The sequence below is a fragment of the Dama dama genome, chromosome 6, assembly GCF_033118175.1.
Source record: "Dama dama isolate Ldn47 chromosome 6, ASM3311817v1, whole genome shotgun sequence".
Taxonomy (NCBI): Eukaryota; Metazoa; Chordata; class Mammalia; order Artiodactyla; family Cervidae; genus Dama; species Dama dama.
In genome coordinates, this window is record NC_083686.1 from 388843 (window position 1) to 414406 (window position 25564).

Genomic DNA, 25564 nt, shown 5'->3' on the forward strand with positions numbered 1-25564 from the left:
GTGGTGTGTGTATGTGGTGTGTGTGTGTGGTGTGTGTGTGTCTGTGTGTGGGGTGTGTATGTGGTGTGTGTGGTGTGTGTGTCTGTGGGGTGTGTGTGTGTTGTGTGTGTGTCTGTGTGTGGTGTATGTGGTGCGGTGCATGTTGTGTGTGTGTGGTGTGTATGTGGTGTGTGTGGTATGTGTGTGGTGTGTGTCTGTGTGTCTGTGTGTGGTGTGTGTGTGTCTGTGTGTGGTGTGTATGTGGTGTGGTGTGTGTGTGTGTGTGTGTGTGTGGTGTATGTGTCTGTGTGTGGGGTGTGTCTATATGTGGTTGTGTGTGTGTGGTGTTTGTGTCTGTGTGTGGGGTGTGTATGTGGTGTGTGTGTGGGGTGTGTGTGTCTGTGTGTGGTGTGTGTGGCGTGTGTGTGTGTGGTGTGTGTATGTGGTGCGGTACATGGTGTGTGTGTGTGTGGTGTGTGTGTGTTGGGGGTGTGTATGTGGTGTATGTGGTGTGTGTGGTGTGTGTGTGGTGTGTGTGTGTGTGTGGTGTGTGTGTGTCTGTGTGTGGGGTGTGTCTGTGTGTGTCTGTGGTGTGTATGTGGTGCGGTGCATGGTGTGTGTGTGTGTGTGTGGTATGTGTGTGTGGTGTGTGTGTGTGGGGGGGTGTGTATGTGGTATGTGTGGTGTGTGTGTGAGGTGTGTATGTGTGTGTGTCTGTGGTGTGTCTGTGGTGCGGTATGTGGTGTGTGTGTGTGGTTGTGTGTGTGGTGTGTGTGTGGTATGTGTGTGGTGTGTGTGTCTGTGTGTGTGTCTGTGTGTGGTGTGTGTGTGTGGTGTGTGTGTGTCTGTGTGTGGGGTGTGTCTGTGTGTGTGTGGTGTGTATGTGGTGTGGTGTGTGTGTGTGTGTGTGTGGTGTATGTGTCTGTGTGTGGGGTGTGTCTATATGTGGTTGTGTGTGTGTGGTGTTTGTGTCTGTGTGTGGGGTGTGTCTGTGTGTGTCTGTGGTGTGTATGTGGTGCGGTGCATGGTGTGTGTGTGTGTGTGTGGTATGTGTGTGTGGTGTGTGTGTGGGGGGGGTGTGTATGTGGTATGTGTGGTGTGTGTGTGGGGTGTGTATGTGTGTGTGTCTGTGGTGTGTCTGTGGTGCGGTATGTGGTGTGTGTGTGTGTGGTTGTGTGTGTGGTGTGTGTGTGGTATGTGTGTCTGTGTGGGATGTGTGTGTGCGGGGTGTGTATGTGGTGTGTGTGGTGTGTGTGTGTGTCTATGTGGTGTGTGTCTGTGTGTGGGGTGTGTATGTGGTGTATGTGTGGTGTGTGTGTGTCCATGTGTGGTGTGTGTGGCGTGTGTGTGTGTGTGGTGTGTATATGTGGTGCGGTACATGGTGTGTGTGTGTGTGTGTGTGTGTGTGTGTGGTGTGTGTGTGTCTGTGTGTGGGGTGTGTATGTGGTGTGTGGTGTGTGTGGTGTGTGTGTGGTGTGTGTATGTGGTGTGTGTGTGTGTGTGTGGGGTGTGTATGTGGTGTGTGTGGTGTGTGTGTGTGTCTATGTGGTGTGTGTCTGTGTGGGGGTGTGTGTGTGTGTCTGTGGTGTGTATGTGGTGTGGTGCATGGTGTGTGTGTGTGTGTGTGTAGTGTATGTGTGTGTGTGGTGTGTGTATGTGGTGTGTGTGTGTGGTGTGTGTGTGTCTGTGTGTGGGGTGTGTATGTGGTGTGTGTGGTGTGTGTGTCTGTGGGGTGTGTGTGTGTTGTGTGTGGTGTGTGTGTCTGTGGGGTGTGTGTGTGTTGTGTGTGTGTCTGTGTGTGGTGTATGTGGTGCGGTGCATGGTGTGTGTGTGTGGTGTGTATGTGGTGTGTGTGGTATGTGTGTGGTGTGTGTGTCTGTGTGTGGTGTGTGTGTGTCTGTGTGTGGGGTGTGTCTGTGTGTGTGTGGTGTGTATGTGGTGTGGTGTGTGTGTGTGTGGTGTGTGTCTGTGTGTGGGGTGTGTATGTGGTGTGTGGTGTGTGTGTGTGGTGTGTGTGTCTGTGGTGTGTCTGTGGTGTGTATGTGGTGCTGTGTGTGGTTGTGTGTGTGGGGGTGTGTATGTGGTGTGTCTGTGTGTGTGTGTGTGTGTGTGTGTCTGTGGTGTGTATGTGGTGTGCGTGGTGTGTGTGTGTGGTGTGTATGTGGTGTGTGTGGTATGTGTGTGGTGTGTGTGTCTGTGTGTCTGTGTGTGGGGTGTGTCTGTGTGTGTGTGGTGTGTATGTGGTGTGGTGTGTGTGTGTGTGTGTGTGTGTGGTGTGTGTGTGTCTGTGTGTGGGGTGTGTATGTGGTGTGTGTGTGTGTGTGGTGTGTGTATGTGTGTGTGTCTGTGGTGTGTCTGTGGTGTGTATGTGGTGCTGTGTGTGGTGTGTGTGTCTGTGTGTGTGTGTGTGTGTGTGTGTGTGGTGTGTATGTGGTGTGGTGCGTGGTGTGTGTGTGTGTGTAGTGTATGTGTGTGTGTGGTGTGTGTATGTGGTGTGTGTGTGTGGTGTGTGTGTGTCTGTGTGTGGGGTGTGTATGTGGTGTGTGTGGTGTGTGTGTCTGTGGGGTGTGTGTGTGTTGTGTGTGTGTCTGTGTGTGGTGTATGTGGTGCGGTGCATGTTGTGTGTGTGTGGTGTGTATGTGGTGTGTGTGGTATGTGTGTGGTGTGTGTCTGTGTGTCTGTGTGTGGTGTGTGTGTGTCTGTGTGTGGTGTGTATGTGGTGTGGTGTGTGTGTGTGTGTGTGTGTGTGTGGTGTATGTGTCTGTGTGTGGGGTGTGTCTATATGTGGTTGTGTGTGTGTGGTGTTTGTGTCTGTGTGTGGGGTGTGTATGTGGTGTGTGTGTGGGGTGTGTGTGTCTGTGTGTGGTGTGTGTGGCGTGTGTGTGTGTGGTGTGTGTATGTGGTGCGGTACATGGTGTGTGTGTGTGTGGTGTGTGTGTGTTGGGGGTGTGTATGTGGTGTATGTGGTGTGTGTGGTGTGTGTGTGGTGTGTGTGTGTGTGTGGTGTGTGTGTGTCTGTGTGTGGGGTGTGTCTGTGTGTGTCTGTGGTGTGTATGTGGTGCGGTGCATGGTGTGTGTGTGTGTGTGTGGTATGTGTGTGTGGTGTGTGTGTGTGGGGGGGTGTGTATGTGGTATGTGTGGTGTGTGTGTGAGGTGTGTATGTGTGTGTGTCTGTGGTGTGTCTGTGGTGCGGTATGTGGTGTGTGTGTGTGGTTGTGTGTGTGGTGTGTGTGTGGTATGTGTGTCTGTGTGGGGTGTGTGTGTGGGGGGGTGTATATGTGGTGTGTGTGGTGTGTGTGTCTGTGGTGTGTATGTGGTGCGGTGGGTGGTGTGTGTGTGTGTGTGTGTGTGGTGTGTGTGGTGTGTGTGTGGGGGGGTGTGTGTATGTTGTGTCTGTGGTGTGTATGTGGTGCAGTGCGTGTGGTGTGTGTGTGGGGGTGTGTATGTGGTTGTGTGTGTGTGTGTGTGTCTGTGTGGGGTGTGTGTGTGTGTGTTGCTGCGCCCTCCAGGCAGCGAGCCCCCCTCCCATGGCCGGGCACTGGGAGGGGCAGAGTCATCACCGAGGCCTGGGGCTGCGGCTCCTGGCAGGGCCCAGTGCGCCCGAGGGCACCGGGGGACGGGGGCTCAGTGGCTGCAGAGTGAGGGGGTCTGAGCCGGCTTCATGCTGGACAGAGGGTCTCCTTTGGCCAGGATTCCCACCTCCGAACTCCACCTGGGCAGGGGTGCTTCTCCCAGGCCCGTTCACAGAGCTGGGGACAGTCACCCGCGCGTGCTGGGACAGGGCGATTCCCGAGGTCAGTGAGGGACCCACCAGGCAGTCTGGGGCTTGGTCCTGCGGGAAGGGAACCGCCACGAGCAAGGGCCCACTTCTCCCGGGGCCCCGTGGGGCCCGAAGGGGTCTATCCCTGGGTTCCCCAAGGCAGAGCCTGGACTCGGGCCCGGGGCAGCAGTTCCTCTCTGAGGCCTCAGAAGTAGTGACCGGGGCAGGCAAGGAAGCCAGCAGGGGTCAGCAGCTGAGCTGGCCCAACCCGTCTTCCTGGTTCACAAGCAAACAAGTCCTTTCCTTTCCACAAATGGGCATTTGCCGGTAATCCAACAAGGGCGGGATTCCAGCCTGCTTTCTGTGCTGGAGCCAAGCACGTGGGCCTCCCCCGGCACCCGAGGGTCCCCAGCCCACAAACCCCGGGGGCAGGCAGCCTCCCTGAGGTGAGGAGAGCCACATAGCAGGAACATGACGAGGGTCCGCCGTCAGGGGGCTTCCTGCAGAGGAGTCACAAGCCCAGCTCCTCCAGACTCAGGGCTCAGTGCCTGCCGGGACTCAGGGAGTAGCAGAGGCCACAGGGGACAGGCTGGGAGGGACGAGGGTAGTGTCCCTCGCGATGCCCGTCACCCAGATGCTCTGGCACATGCTGGGTGGGGCCTCTACAGGGCAGGGGTGGCCAGACTAGGGGGTCCGGGGTCCAGACCCAACCTCTGCAGAGCCGCCCCTGCAAGCGGGGGAACGGCTGGTGGTGCCAGCTTAGGGCCAGGGTCACTCCCTGAGCCCCCGGGGGCCCACTGCGAGGGCCACGCCTGGCCCCTGGAGGATGGAGACACTGGGGCTGTCACCCACCCTGGCGCTAACTCAGAGCCGGGGACATGAGGAAGTGCCCACCAGACCCAGGGGAGGCAGGCCCTGCAGGGCCTGAGCTGGAGCCTGGAACGCGCGTGTGCACCCTCGGGCCTACTTGGGTCGTTTGCTGTTCTTCAGGAGGCCTCAGCCTGCGGAGGGCCAGGTTTACGCCTCCCAGGTGGTAAGGCGCCCACCTCAGAGGGGACGGAGCAGCGGCCAGGCCCTCAGCCTCCTCCCCTGCCCTCTGCTCAGACCCGTGGCCCAGGATGGGGTCGGGGGGGGACCCAGGGGCAGAGGTTGGAAGGTCTGGGGCCTCAGGGAGGGGAAGCTGGACTGAGGAGGTCCCAGAGGCTTCGGGTCAGAGTCCAGCTGCCCATACTCCCAGGTAAAGCCTGATCTGAGGACGTGCCCACGAGTGCAGTACAGGATGAGTCCTGAGAGGTGGCGCCCTCCTGAGTCTTCCTGGTATCACAGCTGCCTCAGTGACTCACATGTCGGTACAGAGCCCGCAGGGCCAGCCCGCAGCCCTCCAGGCGGCAGCTCTAGCAGGGCCGGGCCACGGGTGCCGGGCGGCCAGGAGGGGACGAGCCCTGGGGTGCGGACACTCAGAAGAGGCCGGACCGTCACCTCCGACCAAAACTGCAAGGCATGCAGCCGCTGCTGGCTGTCCTGATCTGCTGGCCCCAGGCCCACACTGCCCGGCCTTCCTGCCGCGACTGACTGCCCAGCCCAGGGCCCGTAGGGGCCTGGCTCAGCGCGGACGAGGAGCCTGGTGCTGCGGGGCAGGGTCCCTGCACTGCACCTCCACGGACAACAGCAGACAGGCCGGGAGGTGGAGAGGCAGCCGGAGACGAGGGTCATCAGAAAATAGTTTAATTCTGTACAGTGGTCACCAGGCTGATTACAGGGGAAGACACAAACGCTCACGGAAAAACTCCGCAGGACAGCAGCGCAGCGCCATCCACCTCGTGGACACGCCACCAGACAGAACAAATCACAGCCGTGACACGCGTGGGAGGAGCACGGAGTGTCACGTTTCCTTTGGGGCCAAGAGAGAAAAGGAGAGAACTGGGAGGCTTTGGAATGCTTTCTCTTCTCCTGCCGGGAGCGGCATCGGCTCCGACCCGCTGAGCACATGGGCACGATGCGACGACTGGGTGCAGCCACGCCCGCCCACGCCGCCGGAGCCCCGGCCACCCTCGAGGGCCGCTCACAGCTGCGGCTCCAGAGCCACATGCGCAGCCGCACCCGCGGTTCAGAAGAGCGGCCGGGAGCCCTGGCTCTCAAACTCAGCCCAGGCGTCATTGAGCTCCATGAAGATCATCCGCGCGTACTGCTCGTGGGGCTGCCCCCGGGCCTGCAGGGTGGACGGCACAGTAAGGGCGGCCTTCCCCTCACCTGCCCACCCCATCCCCACGCCCACCCCAACCTGGTGCCCACCTTGTCCAGGGGACCCCCAACCCAGCGCCCACCCCAACCCAGTGCCCACCTTGTCCGGGGGACCCCCATTCAGGCGCCCACGCCCACCTTGTCTGGGGGACCCCCAACCTGGCACCCACCCCAACCCAGTACCCACCCTGTCCAGGGGACCCCCAACCCGGTGCCCACCTTGTCTGGGAGACCCCCAAACCGGCGCCCACCCCAACCCCATACCCACCTTGTCCGGGGGACCCCCACCCCAGCGCCCGCGTCCGCGCCCACCTTGTCGGGGTGGACCACCAGCACAGCACGGCGGTAGTGCTTCTTCACTTGTGCGGGCGTCACCAGGTCGGCCATGCCCACCGGCGTCCAGCGGCTCTCGCCGTCCCACAGTGCCGTGTGCAGCGTGGACAGCAGTGCGCGGATGTTCCTTTCCTTGCCCTCCGTCCACTCCAGGAGCTGCGGGAGACAAGGTACCGCTGAGGGGGCACTGGGCCCGGCCTGCACCAGCCCTGCAGCTGGGGTGAGCCCCACGGAGCCAGGCTCTGACCGTGAGACGCATAGCCCCGTTTCTGCACTGACCCCCCGCCTCCCCCCCAGCACAGCCAACACGTCCCTGGGTCTGGACGGACAGGACATGGAGGAGACTGGCGTGTGGAACCAGGGACCCGTCCTTGACGGTGTCATCCACAGACGACCTGCCATCACGGCCTCCGCCTGTCCCTGGCCTGGGGCCCCAGCGCCCGGCAGGAACAATGCTGGACTCCAGGGGGCCCTCAGAGGACCCCACGGCCCCGTCTCCCAGCTGTCCTCCAGAGGTCAGGGCGTAAGCACACAGACATCTGTCACCCTGCGGTCTCTGCGGGTCAGACCCTGACCAGGGTCACACCTGGCTGGTCTGAGGTGTGAGAAGCTTAACGAGCACGAAGCCTCTTGTCCCAGCCACGTGGGGACAGCTGATCTTTCACCCCAGAGCTTTCAGAAGAGCAGTGAATGTGGACGGAAGCCCCCTCCCCGCAATGTGCTGCACGAAGGTCCTCACGTCTGAGCCAGCAGCCAGCTGGTTGCATCCCTCCCCTAGTACCTTCAGCTTCAGCGGATCTGAGTCCCGGGCCTGGTCCTGCCTCCTCATCTCAGCGATGGTCCGCGGCCCCTTCCTGTCAGCCCGCGAGGAGAAGCCCTGGTTGGACAACAGGTCTTCAAAATCGTTCTCTGACACCCTCGGCTTCGGACCTGCAGGTGAGCAGAGGGTCAGGGGCACCCAGACAGCCTGCCCGCCCCTTCGCGCTGTGCAGGGGCTCAAGGACTCCTCGGACAGAGGCACGGCTGAGATGGGCAACAGCTGACGGAGCTGCCTGAGCTGCGGGTTCACCACTGCGGGCGGCGTTGTGGCAGGTGTCGGGACCACCCCCCCGAGGTGAGTGTTGCAGTCGGGTCTGGCCCAGCCACCGCTGCCTGGCCAGCGAGACAGAGAAGGTTCCTGGACAGGGTGGCCTGGCCGCCTGAAGTGCCTGCCAGGGGCGGAGGTCACCCAGACACTCATCTGAAACCATGAACTTCCGTCCCAAGGGGCTCCCACCAGTGAGTCTCTTTAAACACCCTTCCCCAGGACTAAAATGAGCCGGACAAGACAAGATGTGGCTTCGCTGTACCCCCTTCACGGGGCGGCAGGGGAACTCACCGAAGCTGGGGGCGCGGACTCCCCGCTCCTCCCGGCTGCCGATCACACTAAAGCTGGAGGTGTAGTTAGGCCTTGGCTGTACACTGGCTTTGGGGGGCGGCTTGGCGTGGGGGGGCCACGGGGTGCCCTGGGCTGGGGGCCGACTTGTCTGCCAGGAGCCGCTGGCCTTAGGAGGGGGCGCTGCTTTGGGACCAAAGCCCCCAGGAGTAGATGTGGCAGGCGAGCCTGGGGAGACAGTTCCCCCAGGAGCGTCAGCGACAGCCCGGACGGGCTGCCCTGCAGGCGCTCAGGCCTCAGGAACCATGCCCCAGGTCAGTGGCCGCGACGGGCTCCCCTCCCCACGCGCTCACACACAGGACCAGTCCAGGAAGCTCAAAACCAGTGCCGAGCCCTCAGCCCCTGACCAGCATACATGGGTATCATGTGTCACGTGTATGGTCCTTGGCCACTTCATGCGTGTACAAGCAGCAAGCAGCGGGGTCAAGACGGCCCTGTTTTTCATCCTCTGACCATCATCTCAAGAACATTCTAGAAGTGTAATCACAGGACAGGCAGCCTTTGCGATGGGCTCTTCTCCCTCAGGACACGCCCAGCTGCAGGCCGGCGGGTGGACGCACCGTGGACTCCGGCTGGTTCCATCTGAGGCCACTGCCAGTGGCGGCCGTGTGCGCTGGGATCGGACCCCTGAGAAGCCCGCACATGCCTCTGGGGTCCCCCCGAGAAGGACGCCCGCCAGCTCTGCGCCTGGCGCTGCCCCTGACACGAGGTGTGGCTACCGTCCTCTTTGCAGCTCACTCATCTCCAAGTCGGACGGGTCTGCCTTTGTTTTCGCTGTTGCTGCTCCCACACATGCAGGAGCTGTCACACGTGTGGTTCAGAGCTGTTTTCCCCACTCTAGCTTCTCATCCTGCTGACTGCCTTCAGCACAGCAAAAACTGTTGATTAAGTCCAATTTACCCATTTTTCTCTGATGGATCATGGTCCAGGTGACACGCCTTTCTGCTTTCCTCTAAAGGCTTTAGAAATCTATGGCCGCTGCTGAGCAGTGGTCCCTTACTTGCTGTTTCAGGTGTGAAGTTCATGGCAAGGCCACTTTCCTTGCCCAGCGACTCTACTAAAGGCTTCGCACCGCTGTCTTCCAGCTCCTCCATCCTGCCCCGGGACCTGTGTGTCTGTCCTGACCACACCACACAGGGCTAATTTCAGCAGCTAGAGTCCGCCAGGGCCTGGTGGGCTGAACCGACCACTGGCCCTAACTCTCCGATAAATTCTACAGTGAGTCCATCTGAATTCTGGTGGGGACTGAGCTGACCCCTTGACCACTGCTGGAGAGCCTTCCCCTCACTGGTCTCTGGGAGGTGAGCTAGTCTCCCTGCTCACTGAGGCCTTCCCCGATCTCCTGCATCCTGGGACCCTCTTCAACGCACCCTGGGGCCTGAAACGCTTTCCCAGGGAAACAGCACGCTGTCTGCACACGGCCACACTGCCTGTCCCTCCTGCCCCTCTCCTACCTGCGTGCACTGCCGGGGTCAGCCCCGGAGAGCGTGCGGTCTTCCGAAACCCAGCGTGAGGCAGGCAGCAGGACTCTGAAGATGCGCCAGCTCAAGTCTACAGACTATGAGCCACCGGTCTGTCAAGAGTGCTCCCCACAGTGGGTTGGACTCCGGGGACACCTTTTCTGCACTATGGTATGATCACACAGTTCCCCTCCAGAGCCAGTTAACGTGGATCGTGCCTGTGGGTTTGAGGACGTTGAGCTGGCCGTGTCTTCTGGGACAAGCCCTGCCTGGCTGTGGCGAGCTCTCGCGCTGGTCTCTGTGAGTGATGCTTCCCTGGGGTCTCTGGTTTTCTTCTGCATTGTCTCTGTCTGGTTTTGGCATCAGCCTCATAAAATGAACTGCAAAATATTCCCTCCTCTTCCTACTTCCTAGAAAGATCATGTAGAACTGGTGTAAGTTCTTTAAACATTTCGTAAAATTCTCCAGTGAATCCAGCTGGGCCTAGAGATCTCCATGGATGGTTTCTAACTGAGCTCACTTTCGTCACGGTTACAGACCCTCTCCAACAACCTGCCTCCCCGGCATGGCCCCCTCACAGCAGGCCTAGGGGTGGGGCTGAGGCTGTGAGTCTGCTTTCCTTTGGCACCTCCAGGCTCTGTGGAGAACTCATGCTAACCTCTCTTTTTAATCCAACTTAGGATAGATTTGTCAGCTTTACTAATCTTCTCAGAGAACTACCTTTTTGATCAACCCATTTTCTCTAGTTTTCTTTTTCACAGATTTGGGCTTTTCATCATTTCCTTCCTTCTATTTGCTCTAAGTTTACTTTGCTTTTCTTTACAAACACCTTTAGCTGAGAGCTTGTAATACCAGTAAGCCGTCTCCTCTTTCCCAAACTGCACACTCAATGTTATACATCTCCCTCCCAGCACTGCTTTAGCTGCACACCTCATGTTTAGCTATGTTGTGCTTTCATTCTGTTTGACAAGAGTTTTATTTCCCTTGAGACTTCCCACATAACCTGTGTTATTCAGAAGTGTGTCATTCAATTTCGAAGAGCTTGATTTCTCAGTTATCTCACCATCATCGATTTCTCCTTCGGTTTTGTCAGTCAAGGAACCATATGCTCTGCTGGTTTCAGTTCTAAGATGCTGAGGGCTGTTTATGGCCCAGCACATGGCCTTTCCTGCGGCTGCTTGGCTGCCTGAGGACCTGTGTCCGGCTGCTGGGCAGTGTCCTTTGGAAGCCCCACAGCTTCACTGGCCTTCTGTCTGACGGCTCCATCTGTGCTGACACAGGGGTGCCGGGCTCTCCAGCCAGAATGTAGGTCTGTTTCTCCTTTCAGCTCCATGAGCTTCAAGCAGGACTCTGTTTTCTGAGTGGGGTGTGATGGACGTCTGGGGTCACAGTGCCAGGCTGAAGGCGGGGCTCTACCCTGAGAATGGGCACCCCGGATCCTGAGAAGTCCTTTCCACCACAGGCAGCGCCGGAGAGGCTCGGGATGGCCCTGCCTCAAAGAGCCCAGGATAGAGGCAGAAAGCCCAGGACACACCCACAGTTCCAGGAATGCATTCAGGGAGACAATGAAACCTTGTGAAACTCTGGAAAGCGCCTGGGGATGTTATTTTCACCTAAAATTCCACATGCCTCCCAACTGCCAAGGGATGAGACAGGCACACGGCCTCCAAAGAATCAACGTCCTTAGAGGTCTTCTCAAAAAGGACAGTGACCGGTGGTGAATTCTGCACCCCAGTCCCACCCCCTGAGCAGGGCAGGCAGGTTCCACCATCCTGGGCTGAGGCAGCCCCCAGCTGGCCCCCACACCCCATGGAGCCGGCAGAAGGGCTAGTCCCTGTGCCTGCTCTGGCAACTCCCGGCGTTGTCTTGGCAACAAGCTCCTGAAAGGAGGCAGAGGGGCCTCTCCTGGTATTGCTGGGCCCTGGGGGACCGGGCAAGGCTGACCTCAGGGGGACGCAGAGCCCCCCCCCCCGCCCCCCGCCAGGGAGACCTGGTGCTCCCCACATACCTCAGGGGGGTGCAGACCCCCCAGAGAGGCCTAGTGCTCCCCATGTGCCTCAGGTGGCCATCAGGTTACCTTGGAGGCCGGAACTGAGGTCACCGAGGTCTGCAAATGGGTCCTGGCTCTGAGACTTGGTCTGGCTGGCCGAAAGGCCAGGAGGGGCCGGCTGGTCTCCAGGAGAGAAGAAGGGGCCTGGAGAAGGGCAGGGGCATCAGGACCCACGCACTGGAGTGGCACAGCCTCTGCCCCAGCTCACATGCTGAAGGCCTCACCTGGCAGTCACCTCACGTGGGACGAGGCCACACACAGCGGGGCTGCTCCTGAGGCTCTGTGGGGGTGCTCACCCAACAGCCCGTACAGACCATCTGGGCCTGCCCCGCCGCCCCTCGGAACCCACCCAAAGTGTGAGTGCGCATTCCCACACTCTCCGTCAACTCTCAGTACTGTCCTGCCCCAACTCCTGGGTCACTGAGGAGTCACTGTGAGGTCATTACAAGCGACAGCAGCTCAGAAAGAGCTCTCATCAACCAATCAGAAAAAGGTGACTCTGACGCATTAAACTAAAGAACGTGGAACAGTTCTCAAATGAAATATAAATAACCAGACCCATACAAAACAATAAACCACCTCACTCACAATGAAGAAAAGCAAACTGGAAGGACTGACAGCCCGTCAGACCGCCAGAGGCCCGTCTGTGAAGGGCGTCCCCGGCGGCGCGGCGATGGAGAGCACACCTCCCAGGGCAGGGGCCCGGGCAGACCCGGGCTGAGCCTGGGCGGGGACAGCCCCTGGGGGTGTGGGGGCCACTCCAGGGTTCTCGCCTGGTGAGCCCCATGGACACAAGAGCCTTGGCGGCTGCAGTCCACGGGGTCACAGACAGGCAAGACTGAAGCGACTTAGCGTGCACACACACATCTGTAAAGTCACAGCCTGCCGACGAACAGAACTGACAGGGCATGTGTCACGGGCCTCACACACATCGCTGCCTCCAGAGCAACTCAGTACAGGGTCTCCTAGAGGACACAGATGACGAGAGGCCAGACGCCCTCCCAGCCCCAGGAGGGCAGACCAGGACAGCCTGTGGCCTCCCTGGGGCCCTGCAGGAGGCATCAAGGAACAGCTGGGGTAAAAACTAACTTCAGAACCAGCCGCAGGTGTGGCAGGGAGGGGCTGGGGCCCTGCTCCTGACACCCCTCTTGGGGTGGGCAGTCTCCCCACTAACCGTCTGCAGCCAGCGTGGGGGCTGGTGCCTCGGCCCAGGTGTCCCAGGCTCCCAGCAGGTCAGGGTGGCTGGCAGAGGCAGTCATCTTGCTGGGCTCAGAGGGCAGGTCCCCTGGGAGAACAGCAGCACTCTCTGAGTGTCCTCGGCAGGGCGGACACACAGCCTCACATGGGCTCTCAGGCCCTGGGGACAGGCTGGCCGCGGGCGCCGTCTGCGGGGCGCCCCCATCTCCTGCTTGGGCGGGTGGGAGGGAACTGGCACCCCAACAGCTGCCCTCAGGAGGTGGAGACCAGGCAGCCGGGCAGGGGGCCCCCAGGAGCTCCTGGCACCCAAGCTCCCGCAGGCTGTGCTCACATCCTCTGGGCTGCCCTCCGACTGGTTCCCTCGGGCTGAGAATGCGGTGTGCGGAGTCAGCAAGTGGACATGCTGAGGGTGGTGCTGAGACCAGTATCTAAGAGGTTCCTCACCTGAGAGTTTCTCCAGGGGCCTCCTCCTGCTGCAGCCAGCCACACACCTACGCCCCCAAACCTGCCTCCTGCCCCCCTGAACCCAGCAGGGTGCATGGCACAGACATTGGCTGCACCCCCGTCCTGGGGAAGGCAGGACCCGTGGCTGTGCCCGCCCGTCCGCCCCCAGAAGCGGAGGCCGCCCTCACCTAGATGCAGGAAGTCAGTGCCGCAGGCTGGGGGTGGAGCACTGTGGGTGGAGGGGAAGGGCGCGGGCTGGGCAGCCGAGGCGTCTGAGTTGAGGAATTCGCCGAAGAGGTCGGGCTGCGAGCTAGGGGGGGCATCCGCGTCGGGTGGCAGCAGGAGCAGGCCGAATGGGTCAGCTGAGGTGACACCGAGCGGGCAGGCGTGAGCGCGGGCACTGCCAGGCACACTCAGCCCATGGCACTCACCCCGGGACAACCCTCCCTGGGCACCTGGGCCCCTAGTGGGAGGCAGCGCAGACCAGCGCCCGCCTCGCGATGGTGCAAGGTGCCTGAACGGCAGACCACTCCCAGCAGCAGAACCTACCATCCGGGGCGGCGGTCTGTGTGCAAGGGGCAGGGGCCGGGCTGCTAAAGAGCAGGGCTGTGTCCCCGTCGAGCAGGCCCCCCGCAGCTCCCTCTGGAGCAGGATCTGGGGCCCCGAGCAGGCAGCTGAGCAGGTCTGCATTGCTGGGGGGGCCACCAGGGGCATGGGGGGCGGGCGCGGGCCCCGCCTCCACGTGCAGCCCCAGGAGGTCCACGCTGTCCTCCTGCGGTGCGGCGGGGCCGGGCGCATCCTCGTCGCCCGTGTCCCCACTCTCCGCAGAGGGCGTTGGGGCTTCCTCGTCGGACGGCTCGCTCACACGGCCATCCTCAGCCACAGCAGAGGGACCCTCCTCGGCCAGGGGAGCCTCCAGGCCCGTCGTGGAGTCCCGGTCCTCTGCAAAGAAGACGGCAGGACGGCTGTGGCTCAGCACGAGGGGGCGCTGAGAGGAGCCCCGAGGGGCAGCCAGGCCCGCCGACCCACCCCGCCAGTCCAGCGTGTGTAGGAAGTGGTCGGCGTCCACGCTGCTGTGAGGCGAGTCCACCTCCGGGGGCTCGGCGTCCGTGGGCCCGGCCTCGGCATCGTACTGTGCGGTGGACCCAGGCTGCCTGGGGAGCTCTGGCTTCCCTGCAGGAAGAGGGGGTGTCAGGCCCCCCACTCAGGGCTCCGGGACCAGGCCCAGGGCTGGGAAGAGCTTGCACGACCAGAACCCACAGGACAACCGACTTGGGCCCATAATTGCTGCCTGAGGCTGCCCCAGGTCATACGTGTGCACACATGTATATCCATGCACACACAGGCGTGCACACAAGAGGTGCACGTGCTTTTCAGGGATACTTAGCTATACCTCACATGAAAAATGGAGAAAAAGCCAGCCAAGAACACAGGCAACTTGTGCCGTGGCCAAGGGAGCCGCAGGGTCACCACCAGCGGGCTTCCGGCACTCGCTCAGAAGCGCTCTGGAAGGAAGCACCTTGCCCCGCGGACAGGGGGTCACCAGGATGACCTCTGCAGGGGGCCCCGTAGGTGTGCCCACAATGCAGGATCTCACCAAACTTGGACAGGACGTCCTGCTGCTCCTCCCGGCTGGAGAAGAGGATCTTGGGATTCAGCCCTCGCATGCCCGCACCCTCCCAGGGCGGAGCCTCACGGCCCGGCCTGTCTCTGGGCTCCACCTCCACCTCCAGGTTCACTTGGAACAGGTCAGGGTACTTCTCCTGGATGTCGCAAGCATCCAGGTCATACCTGCAGTTGGAAACCAGATGCAGGTTAGGAAGGACCACGGGCACTTCAGGGGTCACTCCAACGTCCACTAGGATGCAAGCGTGGGGCAGGGCTGTGTTCTCGGCGGGCAGCCTGCCCACGCCTCAAGCTCTGGACGTGCAAGCCCCCACCGAGCAAAGGATCAGAGGCGCCTGTGGGGTCTGAGAGCAGCAAGACCCGACCACACTCTCAGAGCAGGAGCCCAGCTCCCATCACCCCTCAGGTCCTGGGGTTCAAATCAGATCAGGTCCTCAGATCATAAAATGCAGGTTCAAACAAAAACAATGCCATCCATCCTGGCAAAACCCTTGTGAACAGACGCCCACAAACCAAGACCTCTGGGAGCTGCTACAGAGGCAATGACCTACCCCTGCAGGGCGGGAGCAGCCTGGCCGCAGCGGCCAGCTCACTGAGCAGCCCCCCACCTGTAGGGAATTCCCGTCCGCTGCTCCTCCCAGAGGTCACCAGAGGATGGCACTGATCCCCACCTGTTCTTCAGCCAGGCGGCAGGGGCCCACGGCTGATTCTCTGCTGGCCTCTGTGCTACTCACTGCGTGTGCGTCTAAAAACAGTAAGGCGACAAGAGGAGGAACTAACAGGAATGACGGGTCCCAGAAGGCCTGAGGCATCACGCCTCAACAACGCAGGGTGAGCAAGCACACGTGACCCCAGTGTGACGACCACTGGTCAGTCCTTGCCATTCCTCACGGCCACGGCCCCCTCTGCACGCTGGGTGCACCGGGGGCCTGTGTGGGGTGAGGCCAGGCCCACGTGGGTGCAGGCAGAGCGGCCGCCCAGCCACAGGGCTCTGCTTCGGGTTCCGGCAGGGCACACCCAGAAGACGACGCAGGGACACTCGGCCGTTGGGAGGAGAAGGCGTGGGGCCCACAGAGGGAGCCTGACAGCGACCGCAGTGAAGGGCCGGGGAGGGGCCCGTCCACGAGGTGGGGACCAGCCCACAGAGGGCATGAGGCTGCTAAAGCTCAGCTCCAGGGCGGGAGGGCCCTGGGGCCCACTGCCAGCACCATGCTGGTGGCCACCCACCCCGCCTCCCCGCCCGGTCCAGCCCAGAAGTGGCCCCCAGGCCAGGGTCTCCGCAGCCAGTGAGGACACAATGAGGTCTGTGACCAGAGGTGCAGCCCCCAGCGCCCCCAAGGGCTGCGGTCTTAGAGGGCCCAGGCCCCACCCACTGGGCAGGGAATAAATGCACTGGCTTTCACCCCAGACTGCCCTGCCCACTCACACCTGCTCCCCACCCCCGTCAGGCCCCCCAAGGAATCTGAGTCCTTCTGAAAAGTGTTCTCTTTCAACAGCCCGTCAGGCACCCACTTGTCTTTTTCCTCATTAACCAATGAGTCCACTTCCAGAGGCCTAACCTGCAATGAAGCACAGCTCCCCTGTCCACACAGAGTAAACCAGTCTCTCTCCAGACACAAGCAGGACCACACCCCCAAGGGTGGCCACTTTTCGGGCCATGGGGACCCTACGGGAGGCCCGAGCAGATACAAAGGGTCACAGACATGACACCGCATCTCACTCACCATCCGACCACCAACAGCACTGGGGCTTCTTCCCAATCTGGAGCCACTATGACTAAGGCTCTGGGAGCAGGGCTAACAGTGCCTCACTGTACGCGTGAAAGTCACTGAGATGGAGATCTCAGTGGTTCTCAGCATAAGGAGTTCTCATCATGAGAAGACTCTAACTCTGTGTGGCTCCCGGAACATTCCTTGGCGCCTTCACAGCCCTAAACTGCTTCCCGGGCAACAAGGGATGCGGCGGTCCACCCAGGAGCTCACAGGCCGTGTGGACACCATTCCTCTGAAGCACCAGAAGCCTCCTGCTCACCTTTAATGGGGGCTTTCTCTTTTCAACCCACATTTCCTTACATGTCCTGGACACAGCCCCGCAGGTCCACGCATTACACACGTGCCGCAAACATTCCGTTGCCTGAAAACATCTCTGACTGGCTGTGACTTTTGAAGGACGATTCCCCCAGACTTGGAATTACAAGTTGGTGATGCTCTCCTCCCGTAAGTGCCCGCGAGTCGGCTCCACCGCGTGGCTGCACATCAGCTGCCGGTCTCCTTACTTTGAAGGCCACCCTGGGGGCACTGGAAAGGTCATCTTCAGTTTTCGGCAATTTAACCACATCCCTTCCTTCTAAGAGCTGCTTGCTGTTTCCAGTTTGTTTTTTATTTGGCTGTACTGGAACTTCAGTTGCAGCACACGGGCTTTAGTTCCCTGACCAGGGATCGAACACAGGCCCTCTCCATTAGCTTTGAGTCTTAGCCGCCGGACCATTAGAGAAGTCCCTGTTTCCAGTTTTTCCAGTTTCGATTCTATGGTTTGATGTCTTCCATATCAGTGTGAGAATTTCTGGCCAACGGTCTTTCCAGCACTGTTTCCACCGCATCCTCTTCTCCTCGGGCTCCAAAGGCCGCCCGACCTTCCCCAACACTAGACTCCCCACCTCCACCACGTTCCCGTGTCTACTCCACTACCACACATGCAGCTGAACTCTCAGTTCCGGCTGTGACGCTCCACAGCCCCCCAAGTCACACCTGCCTCCTGTTTACCCACCCCAGTCCTGCAGTGAAAGCCCTGTGTTTCCCTGCACACACAAGCCAGCCAGTAAACACCACCCCCAGCTCAGACGCAGGTCTTCTGCTCAGTCTTCTTCATCATCTGGCTTCTGAAGAGACACGTCTCAGGAAGCAAGGCCTATGGAAGCCTTGAGCCACCCTTCCTGAAGGAGAAAAAACCTGAGACCTAAAGATGTGACATTCCTCATCTGTCTCATTGTCACACAATACAGAATGCAAGGAATCAATGTGAAAACACACTAACAGACAAGAATGTGCCTTGAGGCTCTTAAAGGAGCAACAACACGTGGAAACACGAGAGGCACCTCCAGCCCACACCACTGATGCTGGGGGCCTCCCCGAGCCATCACCACGAGCAGTGGCACTTCCTGCAGGAGCCCTCTGGGGCCCCTGCCAGTCTCCACCGTGCGGCGTTCGTCTGTACCCCACCCGGAGCGAAGGTGTCTGTGCCCCAATCCCTCTCATCCCCCCATGGTGCAGCACCAACATACTTGGCAAACCTCACAGTAGCTGCATTCCGAGGCACGAACCCTGTGTGAAACTGGATCTGGAACATCTTCATGGACGCCATCTGCGGGAGGAAGCACAGGAGCAGCCGTCCTCAGGTTGGGTGGGGGCTCCGCCAGGATTCTCACGGCTCCCAGGGAATGAGAGCCCCAGGCAGGGCTCCAGGTGGCGGGACACACAGACGTCAGGGTGACGCCTCTGCTGACAAGCAGCACCTTGGGCCCACGGGGGAGCCCCAGGCCACAGCCCTGCAGGCCCTCAGGGCCCCATTGAGGGCAGGTTCAGGCTGCCGACTGGCTCCGCCACACAGGCGGGGCTGGGGCTCTCACCACACCAAGGGCCAAGCTCGCCCGTGAGCCCGGGGCCTCTGGCACCCCCCTTACCTTGGCCTGCAGCCTTCCTCCCAGCGTGGACCGCGCATGATAGATGATGATGAGCACATCCCCCTGGACGGTTATGCCCAGGGGAATGACTGCTTTGCCATCCTCAATTTTAAAGTCTCTGGAGAACAGAACCAAGAGAAACAGTTCCTTTAAGTAAGTGAGAGACGCACATGCTAACGAAGACCATCCAGCAAATGGTATCCATGTTTCCTCCTGCCTGGTGATTTTTCCACCAAATTATGTCAGGGGTTGGGCAGGAGGATGCTCTAGGAAGTGACTTCCAAGGAGCCACTCAGCACAAAGACCTGGAGAAACCCCAAGGGCCCCGCCAGCCCTGCCTCCAGCCCACCCCACTCAGGCCCACCTCTCCCAGCCCTGCCGCCCCGAGATCCACCACCCGGCCACATGCCCAGGGCACTGGCGCCTCCCACAGCTCCTGGAACACGAGGCTGCGAAGACAGAAGGGCCTGTGCCCGAGCCCACCTCATCTTGTCGTATTCCTGGGACGTGGTGGTCACACGCTCGTCCCCCACGTAGACCTCACAGAAGGGCCTACAGCCACTCCTCTGCTTGCTGAAGAGTGGCACAGGCGTCATGACCACGGCCTTAACCAGGATGGGCTTGCTGTGGGGCGTGACGGGCTCCTCGGCCACCATGTCGCACATGTACTCGATGTACCTGGAGGGCAGGAGGCAAGCTGGTTCACGTGTGCTCCATAATCGGCCCACGGCAATCATCCACGTGCTCCACGTGCAGCCCACTCGCTACGTCACATGCATGTTCCTTGTCTCTGGAGCCCATCAGGACATCAACCTTATTTCAATCACATGTAAGCATTTCACGTGAAATTCCCCTCAAAGCAATGTTCTACTATCATCTAGTGAATCAGATGTGATTTTCACTCAGTTCAAAATGTCTTTACATTTCCCTTGAGACTTTCTCTCTGACTCATGGCTACTCAGAAGTAGGTCTTTTCCCTTGGAAACATCTGCTGTCCTGGTTTCTGGATTAACTCAATGGCCTGGGAATGCGTTTCACATGACTTCTATTGTTCTCAACCTGCTGCAATTTAAGGGCCCAGACTGGGCCTTTCCGAGAGCTCCGAGGCGCGTTTCTGTCGTGGGACATGCTGTGGCTCTGATCTGACCCGCCGGCTTGCTCGACTGGCCACCGAGACCATCCGCGTCCTGCTCTGGATCTGCAATCTGCTCCTGCAGCTCCTTTTGTGTTTCAACGGCTCCACGGCTCCGCCCCCGCTGTGGCGCCGCCCGTCCCTGAGGCTCCGCCCCCGCTGCGGCACCGCCCGTCCCTGAGGCTCCGCCCCCGCTATGGCGCCGCCCGTCCCTGAGGCTCCGCCCCCGCTGCGGCACCGCCCCCTCCCTGAGGCACCGCCCCTCTCTGTGGCGCCGCCATCTCTGGCCCTGCCTCCCAGGGGCCACGACTGAATTTGAACCCACAACTGTCACATTCCACGTTACCAGAGCACTCTCACCACTCCCGACAGCTGTGGTAGGCCCGCCGTGTGCCAGGAGACCTGGGCACCTTTCACCAACAGCAAGAAGGCAGGACCCGTGAGCCACGTCCACAGCCTGAGTGAGCTGGGAAGCAGACTGAAGACCCAAGGAGTGGCGAGGCTGAGAGAAGCAGGCAGCCTGGGCAGTGAGAGCGGCCGGGCGACACGGCCCGGAGTTCCGGCCTCTGGGCACGGCCCGCACACCCCCTCCCACCTCTATGAGGGCCAGGCGCAGGCCCACAGGTGCCACGAAGCGGCTCCCAACAACCACCTGCTCCCCGGCCCTAACTTCCTGTCACAAGCTCCTGGGTCACCCGAGCACGTCCCAGGCCTCCCCTCGTGCCCTCAGCCCACTCTTGGCACCCACACTGGCCGCAGGGAGAGCGCCCGTGGTGGCTCCCGGCGGCCCAGGCGCGCCTTCTGGTTTGTCCTGAACCCTGCTGTGCCCTCCGGGTGTCTGAGGCTCAAGCTCTTCCGTTAACTTGGGGGAATCCTCAGGACCTCCTCCGGACTCCGTCTCTCCTGGGGGTGCGTCTGTCGGATTGTCTGACATGGCCCCATGGCATTTACGCCCCTCCAGGGCATAGAGCTTCTGACAGGCTCCCTCCCTGCTCATGCACGGCCTCCAGCCCCCACTTACTTTGTCAAAGTCTCAAACACGGCCCAGTAACCCCACACTTTCCGGCACGGTTACAAGTCTCGTGTGAAGGCCACCTCATCTGACTGTCCCCAGGGTGACCTCATGCTCTCTTGAGTGGCAGCCTCCCTCGCCAACCTGTCCTTGGGGCGCAGACCCCCGCCTGTGTCTCCTGTGGGCCCCGTCCCTCCTGGGGCTGGCGGCCAGCCGACGGCTCCGAGACAGCTTCTCCGAGGCGTGGAGCAGGTGTGCTCAGAGCTGGAGCTGCTCTTTGGTTGCTGGGGGCGGGAGGGGGCAGACACTCCACACTTGCGCGTCTCCAGGGCAGCAGCCTGGAGTCTAGTGGGGGCCCGGGGCCAGGCACACACCAGCAACGCTCTGCTGGCTCTGACCACAGCCCTGAGCGGGGCCCTTGCTGCAGGCACAGCTCCGGAGCCCTGGCTCTGCCTGCATTACAGGAGGCTGACGTGCCGAAAGGGTCAGACACCTGCCTGGCAGCCCAGCCCTTGCTCTCCTACACCTTCTGCACAGTGGATGGGACCCCCAGCCCCCACCACCTGGAGCCACACAGAAGACACGAGGGTGCGGCCAGCCCTCTCAGAGTTGAGGGACAAGGTGCTGCCCCCGACAGTGAGCAAACAGGCTGGGCCAAAAACCAGGAGAGGGCAAGCTCCCCAGCCCACCGTCCAGGCCACGCGGCCACCCCGAATGAGAGCGATACCCACAGTGGCACCTCACCAGCCTGGACGCTCCCCAGTCTCCCCCCAGGGTCAGGGCCCCAGCTCTCCATGCTCCAAGGCCCTCCCCACAGAAGAGGGAAGCCTCCCCAGGGACTCCAGGGGCCTAATGACTCCTCAGGCAGAGCACCAGGCGGCCTCTTGCTGTGAGGTGGACGGAAGCGAGGCAAGCTGGTCTGGGCGCAAGCAGTGGCCCCAGAAAGGGGGCGGGTGGGCAGGGGCCAGCTGCAGCCCCAGGAAACCATCTCATGTAAGCAGTCAGCAAAGACAACCTGGAAACCCACGTGTCTCACAGACCCTGATGCGGGGGACACAGCACAGAGTGGGTGCTGCCCTCATGTGCGGCCAGAGAGCCCCCAGATGCCGCTCCACCTGTGAAATGGAGCCACCAGGCCACATGCCCGCCGCCCACCAAGCAAGAGGCCACGGCACTGCGAAGGACAGAGGCACTGCTCAAGGGCCCCGGTGGGGCAGGAAGTGAAGTCACCCAACTGCGCCCCCCGATGCCACACCCACACCCCACGGCAGACACCGTACCTCTTGTGGGATGGCCAGATGCCCGGCGGGCAGCGCTTCATGCTGAACATGTACACAGCAGCCTCCGCGGTGCTGAAGAGCCGGCAGAAGCACAAGAAGGAGCACACGGCCACGGCCGACGCCGCCCTCCCATCCTAGGACAGAGCACGGGGCGTGTGCGGGCGGTGCTCACTCCCCGGGAACAGTCAGGGCCTCTGCCTGGGGTCGGGGCTCCTTGGGGGGCTAAGGAAACCCCACCTGAGGCATGGACGCAGGGCTCCACAGCAGAAGGCCTGAGGTGGCAGACCACACACTGCTCACCCTCACAGTCCCCACCCGACCTCTGCGCCCGGCCACCCATGGGCACTCTCATGAACCCCCATCGTCACTCCTGCCTGACGTCACCAACACCAGGATGGCAGTGCTGACCTCCAAGGGCAGGTTCCAGCAGGTACTCCGCTGGACAGGATGTCCACAAACCCTCAGCCCCAGAAGAGGGTTAGACATAGGGTCCCAGGAGGCAGACTGGCCTCTGCACACGGGTGCTGCACGAGGGGACCCACCGTCTTCCACCAAAGAGGCAGGAAGACCCCCGTGAGGACAGTCTTCTGCCAGAAGCCCTGCTGCCAGGGGACCCAGGTGTGGACACAGCAGGTGCAGGGCCTGCACCCCCACCCTCCCCGACAGCCTCTATTCCCTCCAAGGTCTGCTGCCCTGGGATGACTGGACCCACCCTGGGGCACCAGGTCTGGGCCACGGCCGCAGGCCGGAGCAGAGCCACTGCTAGGAGCGGTGCGTGGCTCAGCGAGGAGCCCCGGGAGAGCCCACTCAGACGGTCACTCCTGTGGCCCCCAGTGCCAACACCCGGGAGCCTGGAGGCCCCCTCTGCCCCGCGTGCCCAGGGAGCCTGGCCTGCTCACCACGCAGTGCACCACGCAGACGTTGCCAGGGTCCCGGCGGAGCCAGCCGTGCATGTTCCTGCAGAGGCTATACAGGCTGCGGAGGCTCGGGGCCCGCCGGGCCACCCAGCCACAGTCGGAGACCTGCAGGGAGGGTGGCTCTCCAGCGGGGTGCAGACATGGGCCTCCCCACACAACCCGACACCCCCCGCCCCGGGCGTGCAGAGGACTGGGGAGCCAGGCTCCGGCGGACACAGCCAAAGCTGCAGAGACTGTTGCGTCCGCGCTGTTTCCGCGAGCTGAGTGACAGCAGGGGACACGGCGTGGGCCTGTGTCCCCTCTGGAGGCACTGTGGGCTCAGTGACTGAGATCCTCGAGAAACCGCCCCCCGCCACCCAGGCGGTGTCCAGGGTGGACCCTAAGCATCAGCATGAGTCCGCTGCTCACCCGGTTGTGGAACTTAGAGGGCCGGTAGGTCCGCGGGGACAGGTTGTAGACGGCGTAGCGGCCTGGGTGCTTCGAGTCCAGGAACAGCCGCACATCCTCAATGTTGTTCTTGATGGCCGACTCCACACCCTCCGCCGGGAAAGACATGACTGAAAGACAGGAGCCCCTGCAGCCTCTCCAACCATGGGCCGGACGGTCAGCCGTGTGAGGCCCCGCTGCTCGCGGCTGCTGGCCCATCAGTGTGGCTGTCCTGAGAGAGGGGATCAGAGGCCCCTGCAGCCTCTCCAGCCGTGGGCCAGACGGTCAGCCGTGTGAGGCCCCACTGCTCATAGCTGCTGGCCCATCAGTACGGCAGTCCTGAGAAGGGGGGATCGGAGGCCTCTGCAGCCTCTCCAGCCGTGGGCCAGACAGTCAGCCGTGTGAGGCCCCACTGCTCATAGCTGCTGACCCATCAGTACGGTGGTCCTGAGAAGGGGAGATCAGAGGCCCCTAGGCCCTGCCTTGCTGCTCATCAGATCCCCAGGATCTGTCCAGGGGATCCCTGGACAGTGCCCCCGAGACTCTCCTGAGACTCAGCCTCTACACAGCCCAAAGCACCACAGGGTCTCCAAGCGTCTGGACTTAATATGTGTGGCCTCACATCACTTCTCTGAAGACCTCAGCATTCCAGAATGTTCCAGACCAGAGGTGGGGGGGTTGACCGGGGTCCTGGGTTGACACAAGACTACCGGCTGCAGGGCCTGGGGGCACACTGGACGCAGGGATGGACACCCGAGGCTGGCACCTGGCACACATCACCAGGCAGGAAAGAACCAGAAGACGTCCTCACGACTAAAGCTGGCAAACGTACCTGCGATTCTGGACGTGATGTAAGAAATATCCAGATCTCCCTTCGCATAGCTGGAATTAAGAACAAAGGGAACTTAGTTATTACAGGAAATTTCTACCATTAACTCGTGAGAGCCGAAACTGAAGCAAGTCCTTGAGAGGTTGCAGGGTTCAGGCTGCAGCCTGTCAGCGTGCAGCCATGTGCCTGGGTGATTGCACACACGTGTATATGTGCACGTATGGAGTGCCATCTGCCTACAAAATAGACACGTGCGTGTGCACGTGTGGAGTGACATCTACCTACGAGGTGAAGGAGAAATTATAAACTGCGAGGGGGAGGCAGGACCCGACAGGAAGGACTTTTATCCTCTCAGTACTAAAGGTGGGCACTGAGAGAGGGTTTGGGAGAGAGATGACAACAAAAATGAAGACAGAGCTTCTGACTCAGTACATCATGTCTGGCTAAACAAGTCAAGGCGCCGAGTGGCAAGAAACAGTCTAAAGAGACAAAACAAGCATCAGAACCAGACATGGCAGGGACGCTGGAGTTATCAGACTGGGAACTTAAAACAGCTGGGGTGGGGGCTTCTCTGGTGGCTCAGTGGTAAAGAACATGCCTGCCAATGCAGGGGACAAGGATTCAATTCCTGATCTGAGAAGATCCCACATGACGTGGAGCAACTGAGACCGTGCATCACAAGTGCCACAACTGCTGAGCCTCTGCTCTGGAAACCGGGGGCTGTGACTGCTGGGTCCACACAACCTGCAGCCCGTGCTCAGAACAGCAGAAGCTCCCGCGAGGAGAAGCCCCCGCCAGGAGAAGCCTGCGCACCGCAGCGGGAGGGCAGCCCTCCCCGGCGCAAAAGAGTAAAGCCCATGCAGTAAGGAAGACCCAGCAGCCGTAAAAACCAGGAACGGCCGGGGCTGGTGTGCTGAGGGCGCTGACAGATAAAGCAGGCAGTGTGCAGGTCAGACAGTGAGCACAGAGGTGGAAATTCTAAGGGAGAGCCAGAAGGAAACGCGAGGTGGAGGCCCTGAGCAGAAAAGAAGGCTGCCTTTGATGCTGAGTAGACTGGACATGGCTGAGGAGGAACCTCTGAGCTAGATCTTGACAGAATCCCCAAAAGCCAAGAGAACAGGCTGGAAGACAGCACAGAAAATCCAAGGTCTGTGGAGTGAGCTTGTGACATAACGGGGACCCCAAAAGGAGAAGAGAGGGAAGAACAGAAGACACGCCATATATTTTAACTAAGAATTTCCCTAAATCAGTGTCAGACACCAAACCACAGAACCGGGAAGCCCAGAGAACACCCAGCAGGACAAATGCCAGAAAAACTACCCTAGGGCATGTCAGTTTCAACTTCCAGAAAAATCAAAGATAAAAACAAAATCCTGAAAGAAGCTTGGGGCAGGGGACACCACCTATAGGGGCCTGTGGTGAGAATTACGCCTGTGGCTTCACCCCAGAGACTGTGCAGGCCAGGAGTGAAGCCAGGTGTCTGCAGTGCTGGGAGAAAAACCAGCAGCCGGGCTCTGTACCCCGACACCCCGTCCTCGGGAACTGAGGAGATGTGAACAGCAGTGACATGGGGATAGGAAGGTAGTCGTAGGGTTTCTGTGAAGTCAGGAAGCACACTGTCACACTGTGAAGTCAGGAATAGCATGCTGTCTGAAAGCAGACCTGGGTCACCTGGAACTGCACACGCCGGGACAACCACTGAAAACAGCAAAGAAAGGGTGTTTAAGTGGTGAGGTGAGCAAGGAGAGAAAATGGGGTCACAGA

At 60.6% G+C, this 25564-nt stretch overlaps 1 protein-coding gene across 3 annotated transcripts in view; it reads right to left on the bottom strand.

Moving 5' to 3' along the window:
• Positions 1 to 5448: 5448 nt before the first annotated feature.
• The window catches only part of GAK (cyclin G associated kinase), a 48322-nt gene continuing 28206 nt past the window's right edge, over positions 5449 to 25564 (bottom strand). For all 3 annotated transcript variants that reach the window (XM_061145316.1, XM_061145317.1, XM_061145315.1), the window contains 17 exons: positions 23804 to 23853; positions 22954 to 23102; positions 22528 to 22650; positions 21629 to 21762; positions 18688 to 18882; positions 18205 to 18322; positions 17806 to 17885; positions 14497 to 14690; positions 13929 to 14072; positions 13449 to 13841; positions 13088 to 13261; positions 12433 to 12543; positions 11286 to 11402; positions 7692 to 7916; positions 7095 to 7243; positions 6293 to 6469; positions 5449 to 5948 (listed from right to left, as the gene is read on the bottom strand). In XM_061145316.1, the coding sequence (XP_061001299.1) occupies positions 5847 to 5948; positions 6293 to 6469; positions 7095 to 7243; positions 7692 to 7916; positions 11286 to 11402; positions 12433 to 12543; positions 13088 to 13261; positions 13449 to 13841; positions 13929 to 14072; positions 14497 to 14690; positions 17806 to 17885; positions 18205 to 18322; positions 18688 to 18882; positions 21629 to 21762; positions 22528 to 22650; positions 22954 to 23102; positions 23804 to 23853 (2635 nt within the window). In that variant the 3' untranslated portion in view covers positions 5449 to 5846. The remainder of the gene's footprint in view (positions 5949 to 6292; positions 6470 to 7094; positions 7244 to 7691; positions 7917 to 11285; positions 11403 to 12432; positions 12544 to 13087; positions 13262 to 13448; positions 13842 to 13928; positions 14073 to 14496; positions 14691 to 17805; positions 17886 to 18204; positions 18323 to 18687; positions 18883 to 21628; positions 21763 to 22527; positions 22651 to 22953; positions 23103 to 23803; positions 23854 to 25564) is intronic.